The 24,191-nt window shown below is 36.1% G+C and overlaps 1 protein-coding gene and 1 pseudogene across 2 annotated transcripts in view; one reads left to right on the forward strand and one right to left on the reverse strand.

The window, feature by feature from the left end:
• SEMA3D (semaphorin 3D) overlaps nucleotides 1–24,191 on the reverse strand; it is a 200,159-nt gene that overhangs the window by 82,544 nt on the left and 93,424 nt on the right. For both annotated transcript variants that reach the window (XM_060632365.3, XM_060632363.3), the window contains exon 4: nucleotides 5,465–5,527. In XM_060632365.3, the coding sequence (XP_060488348.1) occupies nucleotides 5,465–5,527 (63 nt within the window). The remainder of the gene's footprint in view (nucleotides 1–5,464; nucleotides 5,528–24,191) is intronic.
• Nucleotides 12,105–12,203, forward strand: LOC132679953 (U6 spliceosomal RNA; annotated as a pseudogene).

Here is a 24,191-nt window from a genome sequence, read left to right on the forward strand (position 1 = left end):
GCAGTGATTTACTTATGAAATCCCTCCCGCATCCCAGATTGGGCTGACATAGAATAGAACAATTTATGGGTGAGTCCTGAATTGTCTGACACTTTATGAAAAAGTCAGTTCTGCTCAAAGTGTTCAGTAGTGAAGTTGATAGAAGGTAGTTCCTGAAGGCAATGAAAAGGGTTGGGTTGCTTGAGGGAAAAGAAACCTGGGAACAAAGATCCTACAAGATCAAGTTTTGCTTAAATAGCAGGAGCAATGATTAACTTGATTTAATTCACTTAGCAACCTGCACGGCTATTAATGGTAGCATAATTCTGTGAGGCATGAAGAAAGATAACTTTGAGAAGCAGCTTTTTTAACTTCCCCTGAAATCTGGCTAATTTGTCAGCTATTCCCCACAACTGCAAGGGTGGTCACATGGGAACAAACAATTCAATTAAGTGAGTAATATACTCAACTTTGGAAAAATACTGAATTTCTCCTTCCTTCCTTATTCTTCCCACCTACTCTCCTTCCCTCCAACCAACACTCCCATTGGAAGAAAAAGAGAAACAGAAAATTTAAAACTAGTATCAACTTTCTAATTCTCCCAAATAACATTTCAATATTTTACCTCACATATACATTTATTCGTATATATGTAATTAAATAAGTAAGACAAATATAATACTGAATTAATACTCAGAAGAAAAAGCTAATATATATTTGTATTACATGTCAGCACTTGGAATTTGAGTTTCTCCCTAGACACCTGAAAAAAAAAAAAAAAAAGAAAACAGAAATCCAGTAACTATAATACTCTAGACTTATATATAGTCCAATTAAATCTAATATAGCTTTATATATGTTTCTGATAACTAACTTATAATTGCCAATTTTAACTTATTTAGATTACATATGGAAAGACACTCGTGACTTAGGAATCTGGTTTGTTTTCACTTTTAGTATATTTTGCAGAATAATAGTGATCATCAAATATTTTGGTCATCAGTATAGTCTTTTCACATGCTACAGGTCAGGTTTGTCTAAAAGACCTCAGAATAGAATCCAGTCTACACAGGTAACTGTTTAGGTCTTACAGTGCTGAAAACATTTTCATTAGTTGTTGAAACCTCAAAATAAATACATGAAAATACAAATATCACATTTCTCTCTTAAAAATGGAAGATCCGAAGTAGAAATTTCTACAGAGCAAAAACTAGCTGTAGTGCCAGGACAAAATAAAATACTTTAAAGAGAGAGAGAGAGAGAGAGAGATGCCTATTTAAACATTTAAAATTTAGTAGCTATAGCTCAATGGTAAATATTTAAAATTCAAAAGTCTACAGACCAAATAGGATAACTGGAAAAGAATATTTTCTATGTAAGGGGATCACAAAGTAATAATAAACTGTATATATATATTTTTTTCTGGAAAACATGTATAATAATACGATACAACAATATATATATCTTAAAAATCTGTAAATAACCAGTAAGGAAAAGGCAAACACTAAAACTTAAAAATGAACAAATTATAGGGATATGATATCCTACCAAACATAAAATATTTAGTACTTCTAGTAATGGAAGAATTTCAGGCAAAAATAACAAAAATAACTGTCTTTTTGTTGGCCAAGATGAAATACATTTATTTTATTCATTTACGTATTAGCATTAAATATTAACCACACGTTGTACCCACTATTAGCAAGAGTAGGGTAAAATAATATCCTCTCACCAGCACACATTGCTGGTTAAGGCACAAAGGCATCAACTTTCTGGAGGGTAATTTTGTGATGGGCATAAAAACTTTTATATCCTAAAAAAAAATTATATCCTTTGACCAGTAATTCTACTCAGTAATCAAAGATGTTCACAATATTTATGTATAAGATTTTTCACGTGAAGCATCACTTACAAAAGTTAAAAACTGGATATATACCAAACTTCTAACAATAGAGGATTGATGAAATAATATATAAAGGAATGCAGTGTAGCTATTAAAAGTAGTGTTATAAAAAGGAATTTAATGACATGGGAAAATGCTCATGGCAGTCTGCGAAGCAAAAAAAAAAATGTTGTAAGGGACTATGTATACAATGATTTCATTCTGAAAAATAGTAAATAGATAAGATAGAAGAATAAACATCAAAACGTCACCAGCTATCTCTGGGTAATGTTCATGGGGGAGGAGATATTTACAGATGACGTCCATGTAATTTGCAAACTTTCTACAATGAGCACTTTGTTTCACTTTTAGATGTTCTTTCACAAAAAGAAGAAAGAATGTAATCATAGGACGTTACCCATGGAAGATCCTTGAATTCTACGTAATGTCTCTGTTGACGAGGTTGTGTGCCTCTAGGGTTAAGATGACAAACAGAACCCAGGCTGCCCACATCCTGTGTGTTCTTTTGCCTGGACTGAGCTGTTTACTCCACTCTTTATAGTCAGGACGAAAGACACTTTTTTCGTGACTTTCTTTTGAAAAATATTCTAAGCAGAAACAAAATGCTATCAAATAGCTTCCTGCCACTATTTCCTTTCTTTGGACTAAACTGGAGACTGGTCAAGAAAGGGGAATAGTTCCCTTTTGTATCCACATCTTCCATTCCATCCCCACCCCAATTAGCTAACTTTCATTATGGTAAATAATTCACTATTTTTCAGTTATATAGTACCTTTGTGTAAAGGGACAGTCTTTCCAAACACTTGTTAATCCTAAAAGCACTCTTGGGAAGTAGGTAAAAATTACTAGAGAGAAGGGAGGAGAGAGGGTAATGCCAAAAGCAGTAAAAGAGGTCAATAAAACCACACACTTGCCTCAGTTTTCTGTTGGCTGAAATCTATGCAATGCTGTAAATCGAGGCTCTATTACGGGATATTGAAGGGGAAGTGATTTGAGGGGTGCAGTTTGAGGGGTAAGGTTTTCAGACCTTATATGTAGAATTCAGACGTGTAGATCACAGTGTTGTATAAGTAAGAACACGGACTATGGGGCAAGACTTCTAGATTCAATTCACGGTTTCACTATTTATTAGATGTGATATTGGGCAACCTATTTAATTTTTCTGGGTTCAGTCTTTTCATCTAGAAAACAGTAAAACTTTGCATTTAGTATGATTAAAAGGATTAAGGGGGCTTATAAAGCATTGAAAGCAGTTCCCAGAGCATAGTAAGTGCTATAAAAGTGTTAGCTATTCTTAGTAATTCTAAAATATATTATTTTACAGTGACAGATTAAAAAGAAGGAGGCGAAGACTTGTATTATCCGCACATGATTCAACATCAAACTTTACAGATTTCAGTACAAAGGGAAAAGCTTCCCATATCTCTAATCTCGGGGTAGCAGTAGGTGTGCTTCAAGGTTAGAGGTGATTACTAGCTCCCAAATACAACTCAACTGCAAGGATAGGTTCCATATATTGGGTCGTATATGCTCTAGGATCCCACCTCCTGAAAAGTTTATCACCCTTTGCTTTAACTTAATAATAAGGGCAACTGAGTTACTATATAACTGGGAGTAGTGAACATAATGAAATAAGAACACTGTCACAATTGAAACCTTCACTGATTGTTTGACCTTGAGTATTTACCCCTCATCTGCTCCATGGGAATATTGACATTAGTTTATTGGAGGAAATTTAAACCACCCTTTTCCTATTGTCCCCTTTTCATGCAGTCAATACTGGGAAAATACAAAATATTTTAGTGTTCATACTGTGTATGGCATGCTCTTATTGTTATTAAATTAATTTTGAAGCCTCTCATAAATACTGCATCTTTTTTCCCCACAAATACAAAAAAAGTATTGAGGATTTGCAGAGCTGAGCACCCGCTCAGTAGGGTAGTGAACAGGGTGAAGAGATTAGAGACATGGGAGGAAGAATATATTTTGGAATAGTTTGATCTTTTTCATTTCAAGTAAAATAAATGTGACAGCTGTTTCCTGTTGCATTTGCTGCTAACACCCCCTGATATATTTCTATTAACATCAATGTGCCTGCAAAGACCACATTTAACATTAAAGGAATACAAAGTCAGGCATAATCAAAAGTTTTCCTTCCTGTTGTTTTGATTATTTTGTTTTGCAGTGTTGTTACTGAGTATTAAAAACTCCATGATAGCAGATACTGTATCCTTTCATATATATTGTTATGGACATATTTACACTCTAATAAGTATTTGTTGAATAAACAAAATGGGTGAACAAACCAGTTGTCTCAAATTCTTAGTCTTCTAAGCTTTCTCGTAATTATATTAGGCATCATATGGCATGTTGTTTTATCACATTGATCAAGTGAGAATTTTTATACCTCATTATGCTTTCCTATATATAACACACACTATTAATTGTTATTAAATATAAAGCATTGCTCAGCAAAGCACCCCTGCATTACTGTGTTTACAGCAACATTAGAGAATACTGTAAAGGAAGCCTCAGGATATCCATGTTTCTGCTCAAGGTTTAGAACCTCTTTTCACCTTGAGTTGCATTCAGGAAGCGATTTATTTTGTCAAAAACAAAAAATCAAAAAAGAAAGGAATAAAGAAAGAAAGAAAGAAAGAAAGAAAGAAAGAAAGAGGAAGAGAAAGAAAAAGAAAGCAAGCAAGCAAGTGAGCAATTCTCCCTGTCACCACAGTATAAGAAGTCAGGGCAGAACACAGAGCATCTGTCCTGAATCAGAACCCTTTGCTGAGAAGAGGCAGAAAGAGCCCCAGCCCTCTTCTGTTACTGGTGGAGATAGAACAGGCAATGCAGTGCGGAGGAGAACGCAGAACACTGTGGACAGTGCAAAAGCAATTCGGACAGGACCTCCTGGCCACACACACAAAGCAACTAGGTTAGTCACATGTATCTAAGGGTTTTCTCTGGTCCGTAAGTCAGCTTACACCAGAAGTTTGTATTAGAACTCCATTATTTATCCTTTATAGGTTGCGTCATATGATTACGCTTAAGTAAAGTTTGGAGTACATTACTTCTGGTTCTTATTCCAGAATTTATGCCATTCATTTCACCCAATCTTTCTTAATATGCCAACTTTTGAAATTCTTCTAGAGGCCATAAGTTTAATTGTAACCCAAATTAAATTAAGTATCAATTGTGTGTTTATGGTGCTGCAGAACCTCATGACTTTGTGTGCATTTCCAAAATCCATGCATATAAATGACAAATGTAAAATCCTAGAAATATAATATTTTCTGACGATCTATTTTTAATGTTTTAGGTGCATTTCTGAGATTCATGTGAAGAAAATAATAATACTTACAATTAACACTTCAGAAAGTCCTGTATTTCTAAATTTCTGAGAATAGTGTTATTCCTTTTGGCAAGGTAGAAATATTTTATATCTTCTTAATCTTTATAGAGAATATTAATGCAGTCTTAAAAATAATACACTGATGCCAATAATTCAATAAAATCCAATAAAAATTTTACTATCATATCAGTACCAGTTCAACAAAGATAGTTTTAAAGTCTCGTACTTACATTGGCATCTTTCCCGGCTAATTTACATAATTCCACTCGTTCCTTTGCAGCGGGCCAATAAATCTGTAAGACATTTCAAAGTGTGTCAGAATCTGAATATCTAAAACACCTTACAATTCTAATTAGGAAAATGAGTGTGTGAAGCTGAAGAGTGGATGTCAAACTATGGGCATGTTATAGATATGATGTAAGAATTTTGAGATTTAAATATTTTCCAAAGCCACCATAAAAAAATAAAATGAACTGCAGAACTATCTATTTGCATATTATAATCTTCTAATTTCTTTTCAAATGTACTTAATAATAGATAAGTTATGTTGAGAAGGCCATAAAATCTTATTGTGGTGTCAGCAGTTCAGGTTCGCATCTGTTTAAGTAAGAGATTTTATTCATGCTGTTTTTCTGTGCTCACTCAGAGTGGTGGTGCATTATAAACATGTGCAGCGAATGTTGGAAAACGGCACTTGGTTACAAGCAAAAGTTATCACTCCAAGTGAAAGACCAGTGTGGATTTCCTGGCAATATTTAACGCGTGCGGAGCTCACACGCATCTTTCACTTAGTTAAATATTATACATGCTTCATCTTACTGAAATCTCACAATGACCCTATGAGATGGCTGGACTTACTCTCCTCATTTTCACATCAGAAAACTTATTCACACAGCCACTAAAAACATGTCACGGGCCATGAACATAGTCACCAGCAAAGCCAAAATATGACCCAAAGTCCGTCTCCTGAAGTAGGGGGGTCTCCACCACTATATAATAATTATTATCTGGGCAAATGATTAAGGACAAGGGCAGCAAATCCCTTGGTTCGTAGCTCTTAATCATGCTTTAACTGTCTTGAATTTATTACAAAGGTTTTGTTTTGTTTTTAACAAAGTTTAGGAATTCTGTCAAGAAGGTTTTGCAAATGAAGTTTCAAACAGTTATTTTACTCCATTAGCTTAAAGAAAGAAATGCTCCCTGTTAAGCTACAGACAAGAAGAAACAAGAAAAGCAAATTCTGAGTTACTTATTATATATATATATATATATATATATATATATATATATATATATATTCCAAGAGCTCTGATAAACTTTTATTATGTTTCTCACCAATGTTAGCTGAAAATGTTTTAATAGGCAAGGAAAAAAAGAAAATATCCTGAGGGAATGCACTGAAAAAGCCTTGTTAAGCCTGGAACTCACAAGTGACTCAGGAGTCACAAACGTTTATATGGTATTATCTTCATAGTGAGATTTCAGGGTTTTATGTCTCTGAGTAAAGAAGAACAGAGAATACCACTCAAACTCGTACTAGACAAATTCAATAAAATAACTAAGAGTTTTAAATGAAGTAAATGCTGCAAATCACATGCTGCAAATTGCAAGCCTAAGGTGTACCTAGACAGGGTGGCTGACCGGGAGTAGGATCAAATGATGAGTTAAACTCGATGTGGTTCACAATAAGGACCTAAAGATGCTATTTATTCCAAACTGGTTTAATTCTCGGCAATTATACTTTCACACAATTCTCAAGAGTAGCCGTCCATAAAATATAAATAGACTACAGTAATAAAAAATAATATGGACAGATCTTAGCAATTTGCTATTAGGTAAAAAAAAGTACAGTCCCCCAAATTACAAACAGAATGATCCACTTAGAATGTCAAAAACAACTAAAAGAAAATAGACACTTTTATCATATATGTAGATGCAATAAATATGTAAAAATGAAAACTAGGGGGTGATGAATACAGCATTCAGGAAAAAATGGTTGTCCCAGACTGGAAGGAAAAAGACAAATTGGTGGTAAGAAACAGATTATTTATGAGATCTTAGCTTTTGTTCTGGATGGTGCCTTTTCGGGGATTTGATGCATAGTTTAAAATAACTAAGCAATTCAAGTTAGTAAATAAATTAATCAAAACGGGCCATGCATAGGCCAAAAGACAACAGTCAATCATCCACCCAGAATCATGAGGTCTTAAATAAATAAACGAAAGAGGAGTAAAAGTATTTATGTTGAGAGGGAGGGAGGTAGAGAGAGAGAGGGAGAAAGAGAGAGTGACAGAGAGAGAGAGAGAATGGGGGAGGGGCTGTGAGAGGGAGAGAGAGAATCCCAAGCAGGCTCCACACTGTCAGCATGGAGACCCTACGAGCCCTCCATGGGTCTCCACGCTGGGCTTGAACCCAGGAACAATGAGATTATGACCTGAGCCAAAAACTCAGCCGACTGAGCCACCCAGTCTCCCTTCTTCCAGTTGTTTTTTAATTGTTTGTTTATTTGTAATCATTAGTAGCAGAAACACTGAAGCCACTGTTCTTCTCCTCTCCTTTAAAGGTGTCATCTTGAATTTATAGTAACTTTGCTTTGTATTTGGACCTATGAGCTCAATGTATCCTCTCTCAAGGTATTTTTTTCTTCGATGATTCATTTTTATTATTATCTTTAATTGTGATAAAATATCCGTAACATAAAATTTACCATCTTAGTGGTATCTGGGTGGCTCAGCCAGTTGAGCATCTGACTCTTGATTTCAGCTCAGGTCATGATCTCATGGTTCGTGGGTTTGAGCCCCATGTCAGGTTCTGTGCTGACAGTGTGGAGCCTGCTTGGGATTCTATATCCCTCTCTCTCTGCCTCTCCCTTGCTCTCTATCCTTCTCTCAAAATAAATAAATAAACATTTTTAAAAAATTTACCATCAGAGCTATTTTTACAGTTCATTCAGTATTGTCAGGTATATTCACTTTGTGCGAACAATCTCTCGCAAAACTGCAACTCTAAACATGCTGATCTAGGATATTATAGTGATTTTACAGAGTATCACTTTGTATCATTGGACTGAAAATAGAAGGTACACAGAATGCATATCCACCATCTGTCAATTGGTTTAATCTTTAGCTCATTTTATTTGGTCTCTAGTCAAGATGAATATTTCTTTGAGTCCTTTCAATATGTCAAATCCTATTCTTTTCTGTTTTTTTTTTTTTTATGATGGTAAAATTCACTCACATTTCAGAAATAAACTTAGAACAGATAGTTATGGATATTTGTTCTAATATAAATATCTTATTGAGGGGGCACCTGGGTGGCTCAGTCGGTTAAGTGTCTGAATCTTGATTTCAGCTCAGGTCATGATTTCTTTCATGGATGTTTGTGAGATCGACCCCTGCATTGGGCTCTGCGCTGACAGTTGTAGAGCCTACTTGGGACTCTCTCTCCCTCTCTCTCTGCCCCTCCCTCTCTCTCAAAACAAACAAATAAACTTTAAATATCTTATTGTTATAAAGTCTATTAAAAAAGGGAAAATATAAAATTCTTCTATATTAAGTAAATAAGACATAAAGAAGAGAAAGATTATCACAGGGTTTTCGTTTGTTTGTTTGTTTTGGTTTGTTTTTTTTTACCTTGAACCAGTAGAGTGAGTGACTGAGTTAAAAAGTAGGTCATGACATAAATGTTTCTAAAATTGATTTTGCATATATTTGTAGGGGCTTCAAAAGTGAGTTATTTAAAGAGTGACAAAATGTGGAAACAATCTTTATAACTTCTTTGCAATCTACATGAAAGCTCCAAAGTCAGCACAGAGTAAGTACTATTCATAAATTATTTGTTCATTACACATATAATTACAAAGGCCCTCTGTATGCTGGGCAAGGTGTGGCATTGAGTCAGGAAGATAGTTCTGTAAACAGATAAGGTAACCACATTTTCTTGGGAGATACAAAGTGAGCAGAGAGCTCAGAAGATGGAAACTGTGCTCAGGGAGCATCCAAGGGGCCCCAAGGGCAGACCAAGATACAGGTCTCTATTTTTGAACCACTGTTTTCACTTACTTGCGCTTAATAGCTTAGTGTGGTTTAATAGTTTTGACTCTGACTTTTTTCTTAAGGATTTGACACTAGTAACTGCAGATTTATTTTCCCTCTTTGCAAAGGAATACAAATCTCTAAAAGATGTTTTCATGGTTTTTGTACATTTTCAGTTATTAACTGTAAGTCATATAATTGTAAATTGAATTGATTGTAAGTCACGTAATTGTAAATTGAAATGTGTCATCCTAGCTAATGAAGCAATAAAACTAAAATTACAAGCAGCAGAGAATCAAGTGTTTGATTAGTGGGTAAATGTTACACAAAGATACTCAAGCACTGAGAATTCGTTGGGCTCCAGAAACCAATTTTAATAAATCTTTTAATCTTTGTTTATAGAGGATATTTTTCCCCGAATGTTATCTCACTTTTCATCATTCTCCTTCAATCCCATAAAGTCTAGGCCCTGTTAAAAATAGAAATTATCCTTTAATCATTATTATTGAAGAGTAATTCTAAGATAGTATCACAAAGATAATTTTACTTTTTAAGATAACATAAGCCTTTAAAATAAAGATTCATTAAGATTATATACTGCCTTATTTTGATACAATGCTCTCAAGAATTCAGAAATCACAAAAAGAGTTATCTTAATATCAACAACCTAGGAGATATCTGATTGTCTTCCAGACTGGAAACATTTACTTAAAAGGGGGGAGAAAAGAATCATTGTAGTCGTGCCAATATTTAAAAGCTATCATTTTAATTATGATTTATGGTGGGATTTTCTTTTACTTGCCACCTAGTCATTAGAATAAAGCATTTTTTAAAATTCCTTTTAATTCCTTGTTTGTAAAGAATTTAAAGAAGCAAAATTTCACTTAATGCAACCTAAAAATATAATAAAGCAAAACAAAAAATAAAAACTACCAACAAGCCACATAGTTACATGGGGTTGGCAGAAATATGTTCAAATAACATTTTTGTTTCTCAAAATCTTTTGAAGTGGCATAATACTGTGACACATCCATCTCTATCTGTGTCTATTTATAGAAAAACCTTCCGCCAATTCTGTATTTTTAAGGACAAACTGTGTATGCGCATGTGCATATCTGGGCGTGTGTGTGGTGTGCATGTCTGTGTGCATACGTGTGCATATGGTATATTGTGCATGTGTTTGTAGGTGGACAGAGAGGGGTAACAGAGAGAAGGGAGAGATTCACACAGATACATCTAGCGAGAGATATTAACTCTGACCATAGAACAACATATTTCATGAATATTTCCAAGTTTCAGCATGGTTTTCAAAAAAAATGAACATTTATTCATTTTTGAGAGAGAGAGAGGGAGAGAGAAAGAGGGAGACATGGAAAGAGAAAGAGCATGAGTGGAGGTGGGCAGAGAGAGAGGGAGACACAGAATCCGAGCTGTCAGCACAGAGCCCAACACAGGGCTCAAACTCATGGACCGCGAGATCATGACCTGAGCTGAAGTCAGAAACTTAACCAACTGAGCCACCCAGATGCCCCTAAGTTTAAGCACGGTTTACACAAAAGCCCAAGAAATACCTGAGATCCTGAAATTATTTCAGTTGCCCAGTCAGTACCCTTAAAATACAATGTCCACAAAATCTATAAAAGCCCTCTTGATCATTAATTAGGTAATGTGAACAGCTTTGAAGCAGTGGTTATTAACAATTTCATGACTTCTGAATTTATCAGCAATAAAATGACACATACATCTCCTTGAACTTGAGAACATGGTCCATGCGGTGTCATGCCATACTAAAAGCGGCACAAGCAGGACAAACAAAACACGTACCCCTATCCCTTAAAGCTGATGCAACTGTACTACTCCCTCAGAAAGTTACCCAAGGATATTTTTCTTTCATTTATCAGACAGAGATGTACCAAAGCAGAGACGATACTTGCATAACTGCCATATTAATTGTTCTGAAATATTCCCACAGAGCACTCGTTCACAACTAATGGGGTATGATGTACCACAGTCAGGTTGTAAGGCTGTCACTTTGGTGCAAGTAGTCTTCGGAAGCTTGGCGCTTAGATGTCAAGGATTTCAAATATGTAGAAAGCTTACCACTGGTCTCTCTACCCACATGGAGGACAGACATCAGAAAGCAAACATCTTTTCTGAAGATCCGAATAAGCCCAGTAATTTCTCTCAACATAATTATTGAGGGTATAACTACTAACTGAACTACTAAATAATTGGGGGTTGCAAATTAATTTTATTTTGAGTGCTAATCTTACAGGTCAACTTAATAACAGAAAACTACTCTGGGATACGGAAGTAAATAAATTTATAAAATTTATAAAATCTCTCCACAATTTCTTGGTTAACGTTTCAAAACAAGTATGTCTGGTAAGTCAATCTCCATGTTCTATAATCTACTGATTTAACCATGCTAGTATATATACGTTGTTTTCATAACATTTCACAATTGAAATCAAACATTTCCGAAGGATTCACTTTTGTAGGTTACACTTGGAAAGATCAAATATTAATGTCTAATATATATATATATATTAGTGTCTAATATATATTAGTATCTAATATATATATATAGGACTCACTTTGGCAACACATTTACTAAATGGAATGATACAGATGGGGTGCCTGGGTGGCTTAGGTGGTTAAGTGTTCGACTTCGGCTCAGGTCAGGATCTCGCAGTTTGTGAGTTTGAGCCCCGCATTGGGCTCTGAGCTGTCAGCACAACTGTCTGGAGCCTGCTTCGGATTCTGTGTCTCTCTCTCTCTCTCTCTCTGCCCCTCCCCCACTCGTGCTCTGTCTGTCTCTATCTCAAAAATAAACATTAAAATAATTAAAAAAATAAATGGAATGATACAGAGAAGATTGGCATGGTACCTTTGCAAAGAGGACACACAAATTCATGAAGTGTTCCATGTTGTTTTTTAAAAAAAGAGTAAGAGTAAGAATATATACATGTATAAATATATTTTTTTTTTCTTTGAGAGTTAGAGAATGTAGATTACCAGTATACTAAGGGACCATTCTAATGAAATAAAAATTCTCTTCAGTGTCACTTTGCATATGCTCATCTGCTACAAAGTTACATTTTAAACACATTTTTAAAAGAGATTCAATATTAATTTTCTTATGAAAATATAATGGGAGCTGCATGCATTTAAAAATACACCTATGATCTAATTATCCTATATTGATTTTATTTGCTTATCTCTATCCAAAATCCAAAATGTTTTTTGTTTGTTCATTTTTTGAAGGAGGTTTACTTCACTTTGGATACAAACAGGTTGGAGAAACTCACAAGTAAATACTGCAATGTCTCTAACCATAATGGTTTCATTCATAATTCATATCATTCATTAACAGTTATCACTTAGTAAGGTGAAAATGTCAGGCAATTTATTTTTAATTATTTAATCTTAGGCAAGTTACAAAAACATTCAAATAATGATAAGGCCTAGAACATCCTAAGGAAATTCTAATTATATCTGCTCTTTGTTACATCTTTGGAGAAGCAATTTAATTGACTCAAGTTAGCAAGTGCAAGGTCAGTCAAGTGGCCGTTGGCCTAATTCAGAGATGCCCAAACTGAAAGGAATACACAGAAGGGGAAGTTACAACTTGTTCAAAAAACCTAATTAAGGACAAAAATTCAGAGCCGTAAAAATGCAGACAGGCATCTCTATCAAAGAACAGGATTCAAGTTTTTGAATGGTTGTAACAAAGTTGGAAATATGTTGCTCTAAATGCCGTCTGGTAAAGGATTTGATCAACCAAGGGAGCAAAGACAGCTCTGGGTTCCAGGAACAGAAAGAGGTAAGAGATCTGGCTCATAGAGTGAAGTACTGAAAAACAAGGACAACAGCACCAAAAGTAGAGCTTCCATTATTGAAACTGACTGGGGTAGAAACTGTTATGGATGGGGAGTTTTAACTCTCAAGCTTGGGCACGATCTGCCCATGTAGCTTCCTCCATGAAGAGTTGGGCAAGACTTGCCTCTCTGCATTTTCAGGACTCAGTGTAAAGCCTCTTTCACATTTAGCCTTCTTCCACCTGACATCTCTGAATTTTAATACACTTGTGTTTATCATATCCACTGCCACTTTCTTTTCGCAAGTAAATTTAGTTTGGGACCCTTTCCTGGGCATAAAGATTGATGAAATGCAATGGAATTGAAAATGTCAATTTGAGTCCCCACTTCATGCCCATGAGCAGCTAATGTTGTGCTTTCAAATATTATCTCAATACTAACCGCAGAATGAATTTGCTGTACTTGGAATACATCTGACCTCCTCTGGATGGTTCCTTCTTATAATGTCTGCTTTACTATCACCTCCCCATTTCACCTTCTCTGAAGACCAACTAAAGTAGTTTTTTCCATCTTGCCATTTGCAGCAACATGGATGGAGCTAGAGAGCATTAAGCCAAGCACATTAAGTCAGTCAAAGTCGAATAACATATGATTCACTCATATGTGGAATTTACGAAACAATACAAACAAGCATAGGGAAAAGGAGAGAGAGAGACAGAGAGACAGAGACAGAGAAGCAAACCAAGAAACAGACTCTTAACTATAGAGAACAAATTGATGGTTACCGGAGGGGGAGTTGGATGGGGGTTGATTTACATAGGTGATGGGGATTAAGGAGTGCATTTGTCATGATGAGCACCGGGAGATGTATGGAATTGTGGAATTGGCATATTGTTCACCTGAAACTAATATTACACTGTGTGTTAAGTAACTGGAATTTAAACAAAAACTTGAAAGAGAGAAAGAGAGGAAGGGAGGAAGGAAGGAAGCAAGGGAGCAAGGGAGGGAGGGAGGGAGGGAGAGAGGAAGAAAGTTCATCAGGTTTTTTTTTTTCCCGGATTCTCACCACAGTATTTAAACAACACTTAATACTAATTTTCTTATTTGCTTCCTTTTTTTTCTTCTCCATCAAACCCTCCGTTTAGAAACCAGAGGCACCATGAGAACAGAGACCTCACCAGTTTTATTCTCTACTAGATTCCCAGCGTCTAGAAGAGTGCTAGCAACATAGTAGGAGCTCAATAATCATGCATAATGAAAGAGAGAGGGGTGCTATCGTATCATACTACCTAAAAGAAATTTTAAGAAATCCACAAATGGATTGGTAATTTTGAATTTGTGGTGCAGCTACATGTGAATTCGAGTGCAGTTATGCTTGTGGAAAGATTTTATAATTCTGTGAGGAAAACGGATCGCAGCCTTCATTATCTTCTTAAGTAATATATGACTCAATGGAGTTTAGGGACTACTGATCTTGAGTGACAAGAAACACTCTTCTACTTTGTACCCTTTTTAGTACCTGGCACCATATCACATACGTAGTAAGCTCGATACTTATTGAAAAGTGATCTGCAGAGTTTGCCTTAAAATTACAGACAGAGAAAGAATTCCTGTCAGAGTTCTGGCAGGGGTCTGAGCAGTCTGACAACATCCTGACAGTCCATTACAGTGACCAGATGGGACCTGCCCATCAGCACCCAGGCTGGGGAGCCAGCACATCCATGAACGGGGTGATTGTTTTACTTCTGTGGTTACTACACAGCATGTGCTCCACAGGCACTAGGAACAGATTAATCACCATGAAACTAAGCAGGGGGCTGTCTACCAAAAGTTAATTTATTGGGATGTCCACATGGTTTTCAAGTGTTTATAATTTCTTAATTTCAAGCATTAACTAAGAATAAAAAAGGTGACAATTTCCTTCTATCAATAACTTGTTTTTAAATGAGAAGTTATTTATTCTGAGATTTTCTCCACAAAGAATCAATATACAAGGTAAAGCATTCAATGGGAATGTCTTATTCAGCCATGATGTGAGTTAATAGAATTGGAGTCAGAAGGTCATGGTGACTTATAAAAGCATTTCTGCTTATACTCAACGTAAAGCAAGTAAGTACAGGATCTTCATGTATGAAAACCCTCTTGTTTTAGACTTCCTTGAGGAAAGGGAAATAACAAAGTGCTTTTCATGCTATGCAGAGAAGGGTGTTTAAATGATCCACTAAAACTTATTATATTTAAAATTACAAACTCACTTAGCTTGGTTATTTTCCTAATATAAGTGCTTAAAAATAGACGCCCAGTTTGACCAATTTCAAGTAACCTAATATTCATAATCACATACTGAGTTTTCATGCTAAATAAGGAGAAAAATAATATAAAAAAACTGCATTATGACTGTTAGGTGGAAAGAAATAACGGTCACATTTATAAACATGGAATTACTTTATTAACAGTCTGCTAAAAAGAAAAAAAAAAATGATCCTCCTAAAGTGTCCAGCTTCTAGCTTAAGTATTTTTACCTTTATGTTTATCCAGTGTTTCCTTTAAAATAATTCTGATTATTTTGTGTTTAAGTAACCAACAGAGTAGAGTTCCGAAGCAAATGTGGGGACCTAAAATTTAGCAAGGCAAGATTAAGTTGTGTTAAGTTATTCCGCAAAAATATGCAGCTACCTTATGTAGGTTATATAATGTATATATTGCTTTTGCACATTGCTTTTTCAGGTTTTTTTTTTAATTTATTTATTTACTTTTTTGAGAGAGTTAGAGAGCAAGGGGAGGGGGCGGGCAGAGAGACAGGGAGACAGAATCCCAGGCAGGCTCCATGTTGTCAACACAGAGCCCAATGTGGGGCTTGAACTCATGAATGGTGAGATAATGACCTGAGCCGAAATCAAGAGTCGGATGCTTAACCAACTTAGCCACTCAGGTGCTCCCCTTCACTTTAAAATCCATAGGAAAACTCTCTTTTTTTCCCCAGAAACATAGTTAGTATTTTTTTTTTGCATTAAAAACAAACATAAATTACTTTAAACAGAAAAATTTTAAGTATTATACTGCTTTTTCCTTGAACACTGTAAGGTTAGCTAATAGATTTTTGTTGGGCTCATTAAAAGATCTTAGCTAACATAGCAATTCTTTGAACATTTTATATACAATATTTAATTTTGACACATATGAGTTTCAAGAGGAATGATTTTTTTAATTAATTAAAAAGGAAAAAGATGGTTATTATCTCAAAATGAAAGTAAACTTTTTGAAGATTACTTTCAAAGATCATTGAAAAATGAATCAATTCATATCCTATACTCTCTTTAAAATTTTTTTTGTAATGTTTATTTATTTTTGAGAGAGAGACAGAAAAAGAGAGAGAGAGAGAGGGAGGGAGAGAACGAGCAGGGGAAGGGCAGAGATAGAGGGAGACATAGAATCCAAAGCAGGCTCCAGGCTCCCAGCTGTCAACACAGAGCCTGACATGGGGCTCGAACTCTCCAGCTGTGAAACGATGACCTAAGCCGAGGTTGGGCACTCAACTGACTGAGCCATCCAGGGGCCCCTCCTACATTCTCTTTTATCTAGGTTGTCAGGTATAGCTTAGCTTTGTTGGAATCAGATTCCAACAGAAATCTATGGCAAACAAGATGTCAAACAGCCAATGTTTTGTTTGAGGCTATCAACAGTCAAAAGGTAAATAATATTAATAGGAACATTAACATTCTCCATTTGGTTGTCTCTATGGTTCTAGTTTGTATACTTCAGGAATTAAATAGAATGAGGATATATAATGAGGTTGTAGGTAAAACAACATCCTTCTCAGGGCTCATTTTATGGCTTTGGTAGTAAGGCAAGATGTTAAAAGAGAAGTTTTAGCTGCATAAAAATTCAAAAATGAGATGCTAGGTCAAGAAGCAAAAAGTTTCAAAGTAGGTGGCCAAGAATCCTACAGATAATTTCACCCATGTGCAGTTACAAATACTTGGAAACTAGATATTAAAAGTTTTTTTCTTCCTTTCTGTAGAAAAGTATATTTCGTCTAAGACAATCCTATCACGTGTCCTACAAACCCCAAGGTGAGGGGTAGGTGCCAGGAAAGGAGCTTTCCTGAAACCTCAAGAAGCACTTGCTGTTGAAATGCCGTTGGTGGAACATTCTAGGTTAATGTCTAAAGGTGAGCGAGAGAACGACAAGCTCCAGTGGAAACACAGGCCAGATTCAGCGGCTATTTTGGCATCAGCCTGAACTTCCAGAGTGCATCCAGGAACGGACACATGATGGCTTTCCATAGAAAAGATGGGAGCCGTACTTGCTCAAAAATGGGATGGCATGAGGTCACCTGATGTCCTGTTCAAGAGTGTTGAGTGAAAAGGCTTCAGAAGTTAACACCGGTGAAAGTGCAATCTGTCTCAGGATAAAACACGAGAACATACCAGTCAGAGAAGAAATGTCATCAAGCTCATCCCAGAGAACTGCAAGGGAAAGATCTCCAAAAAGTGGGAATCCCCCAGAACTCACTAAGTCACTTTGGAAAGAAAAATCATCTTTAAACATCTGACAAGGACAGAAAGTCGAGAAGTGAGATCCCTCTGACAAGGACAGTAGAGCAGACATTTCTCTGAGCCCTCTCCTCCCCTCTTCTCCTGATTTGACTGAAGGGGTCACACACTGTGTTCAACAAGCTTAAGGGAGAGGAGGACTGCTAGGAAGAGACACAAAGAAGCCTCTGAACATCTCCCTGTCTGGGAGCCTTCACTCACATGGCATGTGCAAACGGGGACAGGTAGATGGAACAGAGGCTCAATTTTACATGAGGTTGAAAGTTTTATTACATTAGACGGGACATTTGAGTTGCTGGATAACAACTGTGTTACTACCAAAGAGTGACCTCGAAAACCATTGCTGCCTGCTAGAGTTACCCAACAGGTCCAGAAAAAGAAGGGGTTCCACAGAGCAGATTGAAAGGAACCGTGGGAGGTAACATAAAGTTGTTTATTATTACACTCTACAAGTTGACATACCAGTTGCTGTTAGATTAGTAGGTAAAATAAATAACAACTGTAGTCTCAGACTAAGTTTATTTCTCATTGGTCTACTTGTCTGCCTCTATAGCCCACTTGAAAAGAAAAAAAAAAAAAGAGAGGAAAAAAAAGGGAAACCAAGAAAGAAATCCTTGAATAATATGAACACAAAAGCAGTACTTAGTTTAATAAATCATCACTTTTGTGATCTGTTTGCTTACATCCTGGTCTGGACACTCACTCCACCCATGCATGGTCTGAACTGCTTCCAAAGTGAGTAACATTTTCAGATGGAAGGATCCCAACAATTCATTAACTCAGAAGTCCAACTAACGAACATAACCAAATGGAGTACTGGATTTTTTTTTCTGTTAACTATGACTCCACTTAAAAAAAAATGAGGGGTGCCTGGGTGGCTCAGTCGGTTGAGCGTCCGACTTCGGCTCAGGTCATGATCTTGCAGTTCGTGAGTTCAACCCCTTCATCGGGCTCTGTGCTGACAGCTCAGAGCCTGGAGCCTGCTTCCAATTCTGTGTCTCCCTCTCTCTCTGCCCCTTCCCCATTCATGCTCTGTCTCTCAAAAATGAATACAGTTAAAAAAAATTTTTTTTTAATTAAGAGAGAGAAAAAAAGAGAGAAAGAGAGACTTTCAGCTTGTATATATAACTCCTGGAGTTTATATAGAGAGGGCTCTGGATTTTATATGAATTACTGCCAGGACTACTTAAGTCTGGCTGAAGTGGAGAACGTTCATTTGTAGTCAAAGTAACAGATGCCACAGAGTTTAAAATTATTTGTTTAGAAACCACAGGTCCTTAAACCATAAGGCACAGATGTCAAAATGCATTATGATGATGATGATGATGATGATGATGATGTCTACATGAACAGGTTTCTAATGCTTAACTTAAAACTTAATGATAAACAGATGTAAATGTCCACAGCTGACCACCTTTCTCAAGGACTATTAAAATTACGTTTTTCATATATTTCCTCTGACTCTAGAGATGGAGTAGGATGTTAAGGGCTAGGCCAGGGAAATCTAGTCTCTCTAACTCGAACTATAAGAAATATACAGACAGACAAGAGAACAACTCTGACCACTCAAGTTCTCCAACATGTTTTTCCTCCATCCTAACTGAGCCAGGATACAATAAACTGCAAGTTCCAAATACAAATGTAAACTATTTTTAATTAGCCATTTAACAACCCCCCAGATTTTGCCCATCCATCTTGAACTAGTTCAGATACCATGCACATATGACAACAGTAGACACTCAACTGATTTTTTAATGAAAACATGAAAAAGAAACACATACTGAAGTAGAACAAAAGAAAAAAAAATAATCAAAAGTCAGTCACTAAAAAGTATCCCAAGTTATACTTCTATAAATCCATATAATTGGTTTCAACCTCAGAGACTGACAAAACCAAATCACAGGAGCATTATTTGGGGTATAATTCTGCTAGGATATATATTCAGTGATACTTAAGTGATATTTAGTTATTTGATTTAAAAATATATATGTTCTCTGTACATTAAATATTTAGTGGAGGGGTGCCTGGGTGGCTCAGTCAGTTAGGCCGTCCAACTCTTAGGTTCAGCTCAGGTCACGATCTCATGATTCATGAGATCGAGTCCCACATTGGGCTCCAAGCTGATTAATGCTGGGCCTGCTTGGGATTCTCTCTCCCCCTCTGCCTCTCCTCAGCTTGTGCTCTCTCTCAAAATAAATAAGTAAACTTATTTAAAAAATATTTAGTGGATAATGCTAAATACTACAACAGAGTAATTATGTAGTCTTCAATTCTTTGAGTTCAATTGTAATCCTGACAACGTCACCCCAATAATGTTTACAATATTGAAGGGAGAAAACTTAGGGAGTATCAGGAACTTTGAAGAGATCTGCAGCAGAATTCATAAAGCCTACATTAAGTAGAGAGTCACAGAGAACTTTTATACAATGAGTCAAAGGAGAATGAGAAGTGCATGGTAAATAGCCCAGTCCCTATTCAAAGAGGGTATGATTTGGATGGGGGATATATTTACTAATACCAATGCATAATGATAATTCTATAAAAGAGGACAACTGACATTGATATTAATATATATAATTGCTCTAATAAATACAAAGAATTGTTATGTCCTCTAAGGGTGAGGAAGCCTTGGGGAGTAAAAGGCAACAAAAGGGTAAAATTAGATAAGTGCCTTCAAAATTCAGAGGAGTGAGGTGAACAAGAAAGTGAATGGCAATTTCAGGAAGCTTTAGCAAAGGCACAAAACTTGAAAGTTATTTTGAAAAGAACGGGGGCGCCTGGGTGGCTCAGTCGGTTGGGCGGCCGACTTCGGCTCAGGTCATGATCTCGCTGTCCGTGAGTTCGAGCCCCGCGTCGGGCTCTGTGCTGACAGCTCAGAGCCTGGAGCCTGTTTCAGATTCTGTGTCTCCCTCTCTCTGACCCTCCCCCGTTCATGCTCTGTCTCTCTGTCTCAAAAATAAATAAACGTTAAAAAAAAAAAAAGAAAAAAAAAAAAAGAAAAGAACTAACAGCGCAGGTTGAGTAAATGAATGAGAGAGAGGAAGGCAGGGAAGCAGAAAATAAAATGCAAGTGAGGGAATAATGAACAGTGGATAAAAATAAGATTGGAAATCAGGTGAGCCTTAGAAATCAACAGAAATCTGGAGTTCATTCAAGTTCCTTGAAAATCAAGAACTCCAGAGTATGTAAGCAGAGAAGAAATATGGTCAGATTTTTATTTTTTTAAGAGATAATACTGACGGTCATGGTGAATGGATTAGATAGGGAGAAAATGGAGAATCCCTTTTATAAGATAAACTCACTTGAATAATGGTATTATCACTTACACTAGAGGACGATATTGAAATGGTCGCCACCTTATCAGTTTGGCTTGTCAGTTGAGGCTTTTTGCTGGGTCTGCATCACAGCACAGTTCTTTCTTTATCTAATAGTACTTCCCCACGGCCCCTCTCACATGTGTTGATCCCCAGAACACTCCCTTACAAATATCCTATAAAATAATTTCGCTCTCCCAGTTGGCTTCTGGCAGAATTCAACCTACAGCCCAACAGTAAAAATGGTTCCAGATCCACATCCTTCCCTTGGAATGGGATCTTGTTAGGCTGGTTCTGATTTTTCTATTTTGGTCTAGTGTTGGGAAAAGGAAACGTTGAACCATTGTGTATATCTATCCTGAACCTGTCCCACAGAGATCCACAGACTGTTCTCTAGCTGAAGAGAGGCCTTAGGGACCAAATGAGGAAAAGCCTACTTGAAGTGAGAGACTTCACGTCCCCACGTGTGCTGACACTTGTCATTAAGTCTATTAAATACCTATAGAAATAGTCCTTGCCCTCAAGAAAAGATCAGAATCTTATCCCTTTTACCTAAATGTTGCATCTTTTAAAAACAAAAACAAAAAACAAACAAACAATAAGACAAACAAACAAAAAACCTTGGCATACTTAATTTTTACTTTCCAGAGGAGTAGAAATACTCTGAAATATTTAATTTTTACTTTCTTCCTCTACAGTCGTACCCATCAAACCCTATTGAACATATACCTGTATCATTCATTGTAGAAGACTCAAAATCTAGGTGGAATAGAGTAAACATAATACAAAGGATATTTTAAAATATTTATTACTGAATTTTTTTTGTAAAGAATGTTACCACAGGCCAGGGGCAAATACGAAATGATGGCGATTTTTCAATAGACATGTCCCTGTTTGTACAAGAACTTTTAAGTAAACATATATCCTAAATTTTGACACTTCAATGGAATACTTTCTACAGATTTTTTTTTTAATTCGCCAGAGGAAAATATCCCTAACCAGTCATTCCTAACTCAATTACGTGTTGTAGATTGCTTTAGGTCTTGAGAGTACAAAGGACATCCTTCAGCCCCATGGAGTCCCAACATGTGTGGTTTCTTCCGCAGAGAACTTTGGATTTTTGCCGAAGGGCATGGAGCCAATGCAAACCACGTAGGTCTAAACACTGCTAAAGTACTACATCTTGACACTTTAAGTTGCTACTGTAGAGTACCTTTTAGCACTGGAGTGATTTATATAAGTTTTAAATGTAGATACCTACAAAAACATAAATTCTTTCCTTTTCCTTTGTATGCATAACCTCTTTATGAATTACACATTTGATATGATAAAGGAATATCAGGCAGAAAATCTCCAGTACAGACCCTAATTTTACAATGTGTTCAAATAACCATTTATTTCAATAATAGCATGAGGGAAATCAAAGTTTCATAAATATTTATTTTATTAAATATTAGCACATTTCATGGATGGAATGCAGCCAAAGAGAGATTTGCTTAAAATAGTCACAGAAGGAAGTTATGTTATCAGAATTTATTTTAAGCGATGATGTAATGCGCTCATTTCAGATAAATGAACTTTTTCTTCTAATCCCTGAAGGCAGAGAATAGCACAAGAACAAATTCCCTTGAAACTATGAATTGCCTTTTGCTATTACACTAAAGCTGAGACATATTTGGAAAAATGCTTTGTTAGCTATATAGCAGCTCTTAAAGCAAAACTGTGAAACTGACTAAGATTTTCCTTGGTGGCTTTCTTTAAAGGAGTCATCTTCTGCTAAGATATTTACTGATTATTGAGATATTAGTTGATACCACCAATAGGCTCTCCTATACAAATATATATTTTTTAAATCCTAAAGAAAATATATATCCTTAAGCATAAACGGAACAGAACGACAATGGCAGAATGAAGGTAAGCTTTTCAAATTCTAGCCCATATTCACTGCTTATTTACTGTAAACAATATTCAAACTATAGAATAATTATATTTTTTAAATAAGATAATCTTATGAGTTTATATTATGAGTATGTCGATTATCACATCACCTACTGCTAATATTTTACCCTCATTGTTTCTTCTAGAAACATCCAACATATGCATACACATTTGCATTCAAACACTACTTCTTTATCAAGTCTGAGCACTCACAAGAAACATCTCCTTTCAGGGTTTGGGGGTGGCTCAGACAATTAAACGCCCAACTCTTGATTTTGGCTCAGGTCATGATCTCATGGTTTATGAAATGGAGCCTCATGTCAGGCCCTGTGCTGACAGCAGGAAGCCTGCTTGGGATTCTCTCTCTCTCCCTCTGTCCCTCTTCTCTCTCTGTCTGACTCTGTCCCTCCCCAGCTCATGCTTGCGTGCTCTCTCTCTCAAAATAAATAAATACATTTTTAAAAAGATCTCCTTTTCTTTTGGTGGACCTCAAAAATGTACAGAAGAGCTACTTAAAAATTAAATTATTAAAAGGCAAAAAACACTGTTTCTGATGCAGGCATTAATTAAGCAATATTAACACATATGGAGACAACTATTTCACCTATGTAGACTAAGCCCTTAGTGTTGATAATATTCAAATAACTGAGCAACTAATATTTAGTTTTTAAAGCATTTAAAAATCAGAGGTTTAAGTTCAAGTGGTCATCGTAGGTGACAACTGTTTGAAGCTTCAAAGTCCTACAGTGACTTGTGAACGACTCTTTTGGAATGGAAAGAATTCTCTATTAATTCAGTACTGGGGACTATTGACCTGAAATCTTGTAATGGCTCCTAGTATTTTGTTTTTCAATGCTTCTGAAAAAGAAGAAAAAGAAAAACCAATCTAACATGTCTCGTAGATGTAGAATGAATTATATATTATGTCTTCTCATCAGTCATTCAATCCTTCCAGTCTTGGCATCCATCTGGGCTTGCATAGATATTGATATTTGCTAACGTACTTGCTGATCATAATTTATAAGGCCTAAAGGATGGCACTCTTTCCTTTGAGCATTGTGTTGCTAACTGAAAAGGTAAAGCACAGCAGCAGCTGCCTTTTTTTTTTTTCAATAACTAGCATATATTTTCTTTCAGTGGTAGATTATACTTAATGAGGCCATAGTTGAGGTATTAATAATCCTCACCTTCTGAGGGTGCTTGGGCCATAGGAGAAACCTATTCAGTTAAGAAATAAGAATGTGAAAAAAAAAAAGTGTGGTGTTAAAATGCCACCTTAGTCACACTGTCAATT

Source organism: Panthera onca, chromosome A2, assembly GCF_046562875.1.
Source record: "Panthera onca isolate mPanOnc1 chromosome A2, mPanOnc1 haplotype 2, whole genome shotgun sequence".
Taxonomy (NCBI): Eukaryota; Metazoa; Chordata; class Mammalia; order Carnivora; family Felidae; genus Panthera; species Panthera onca.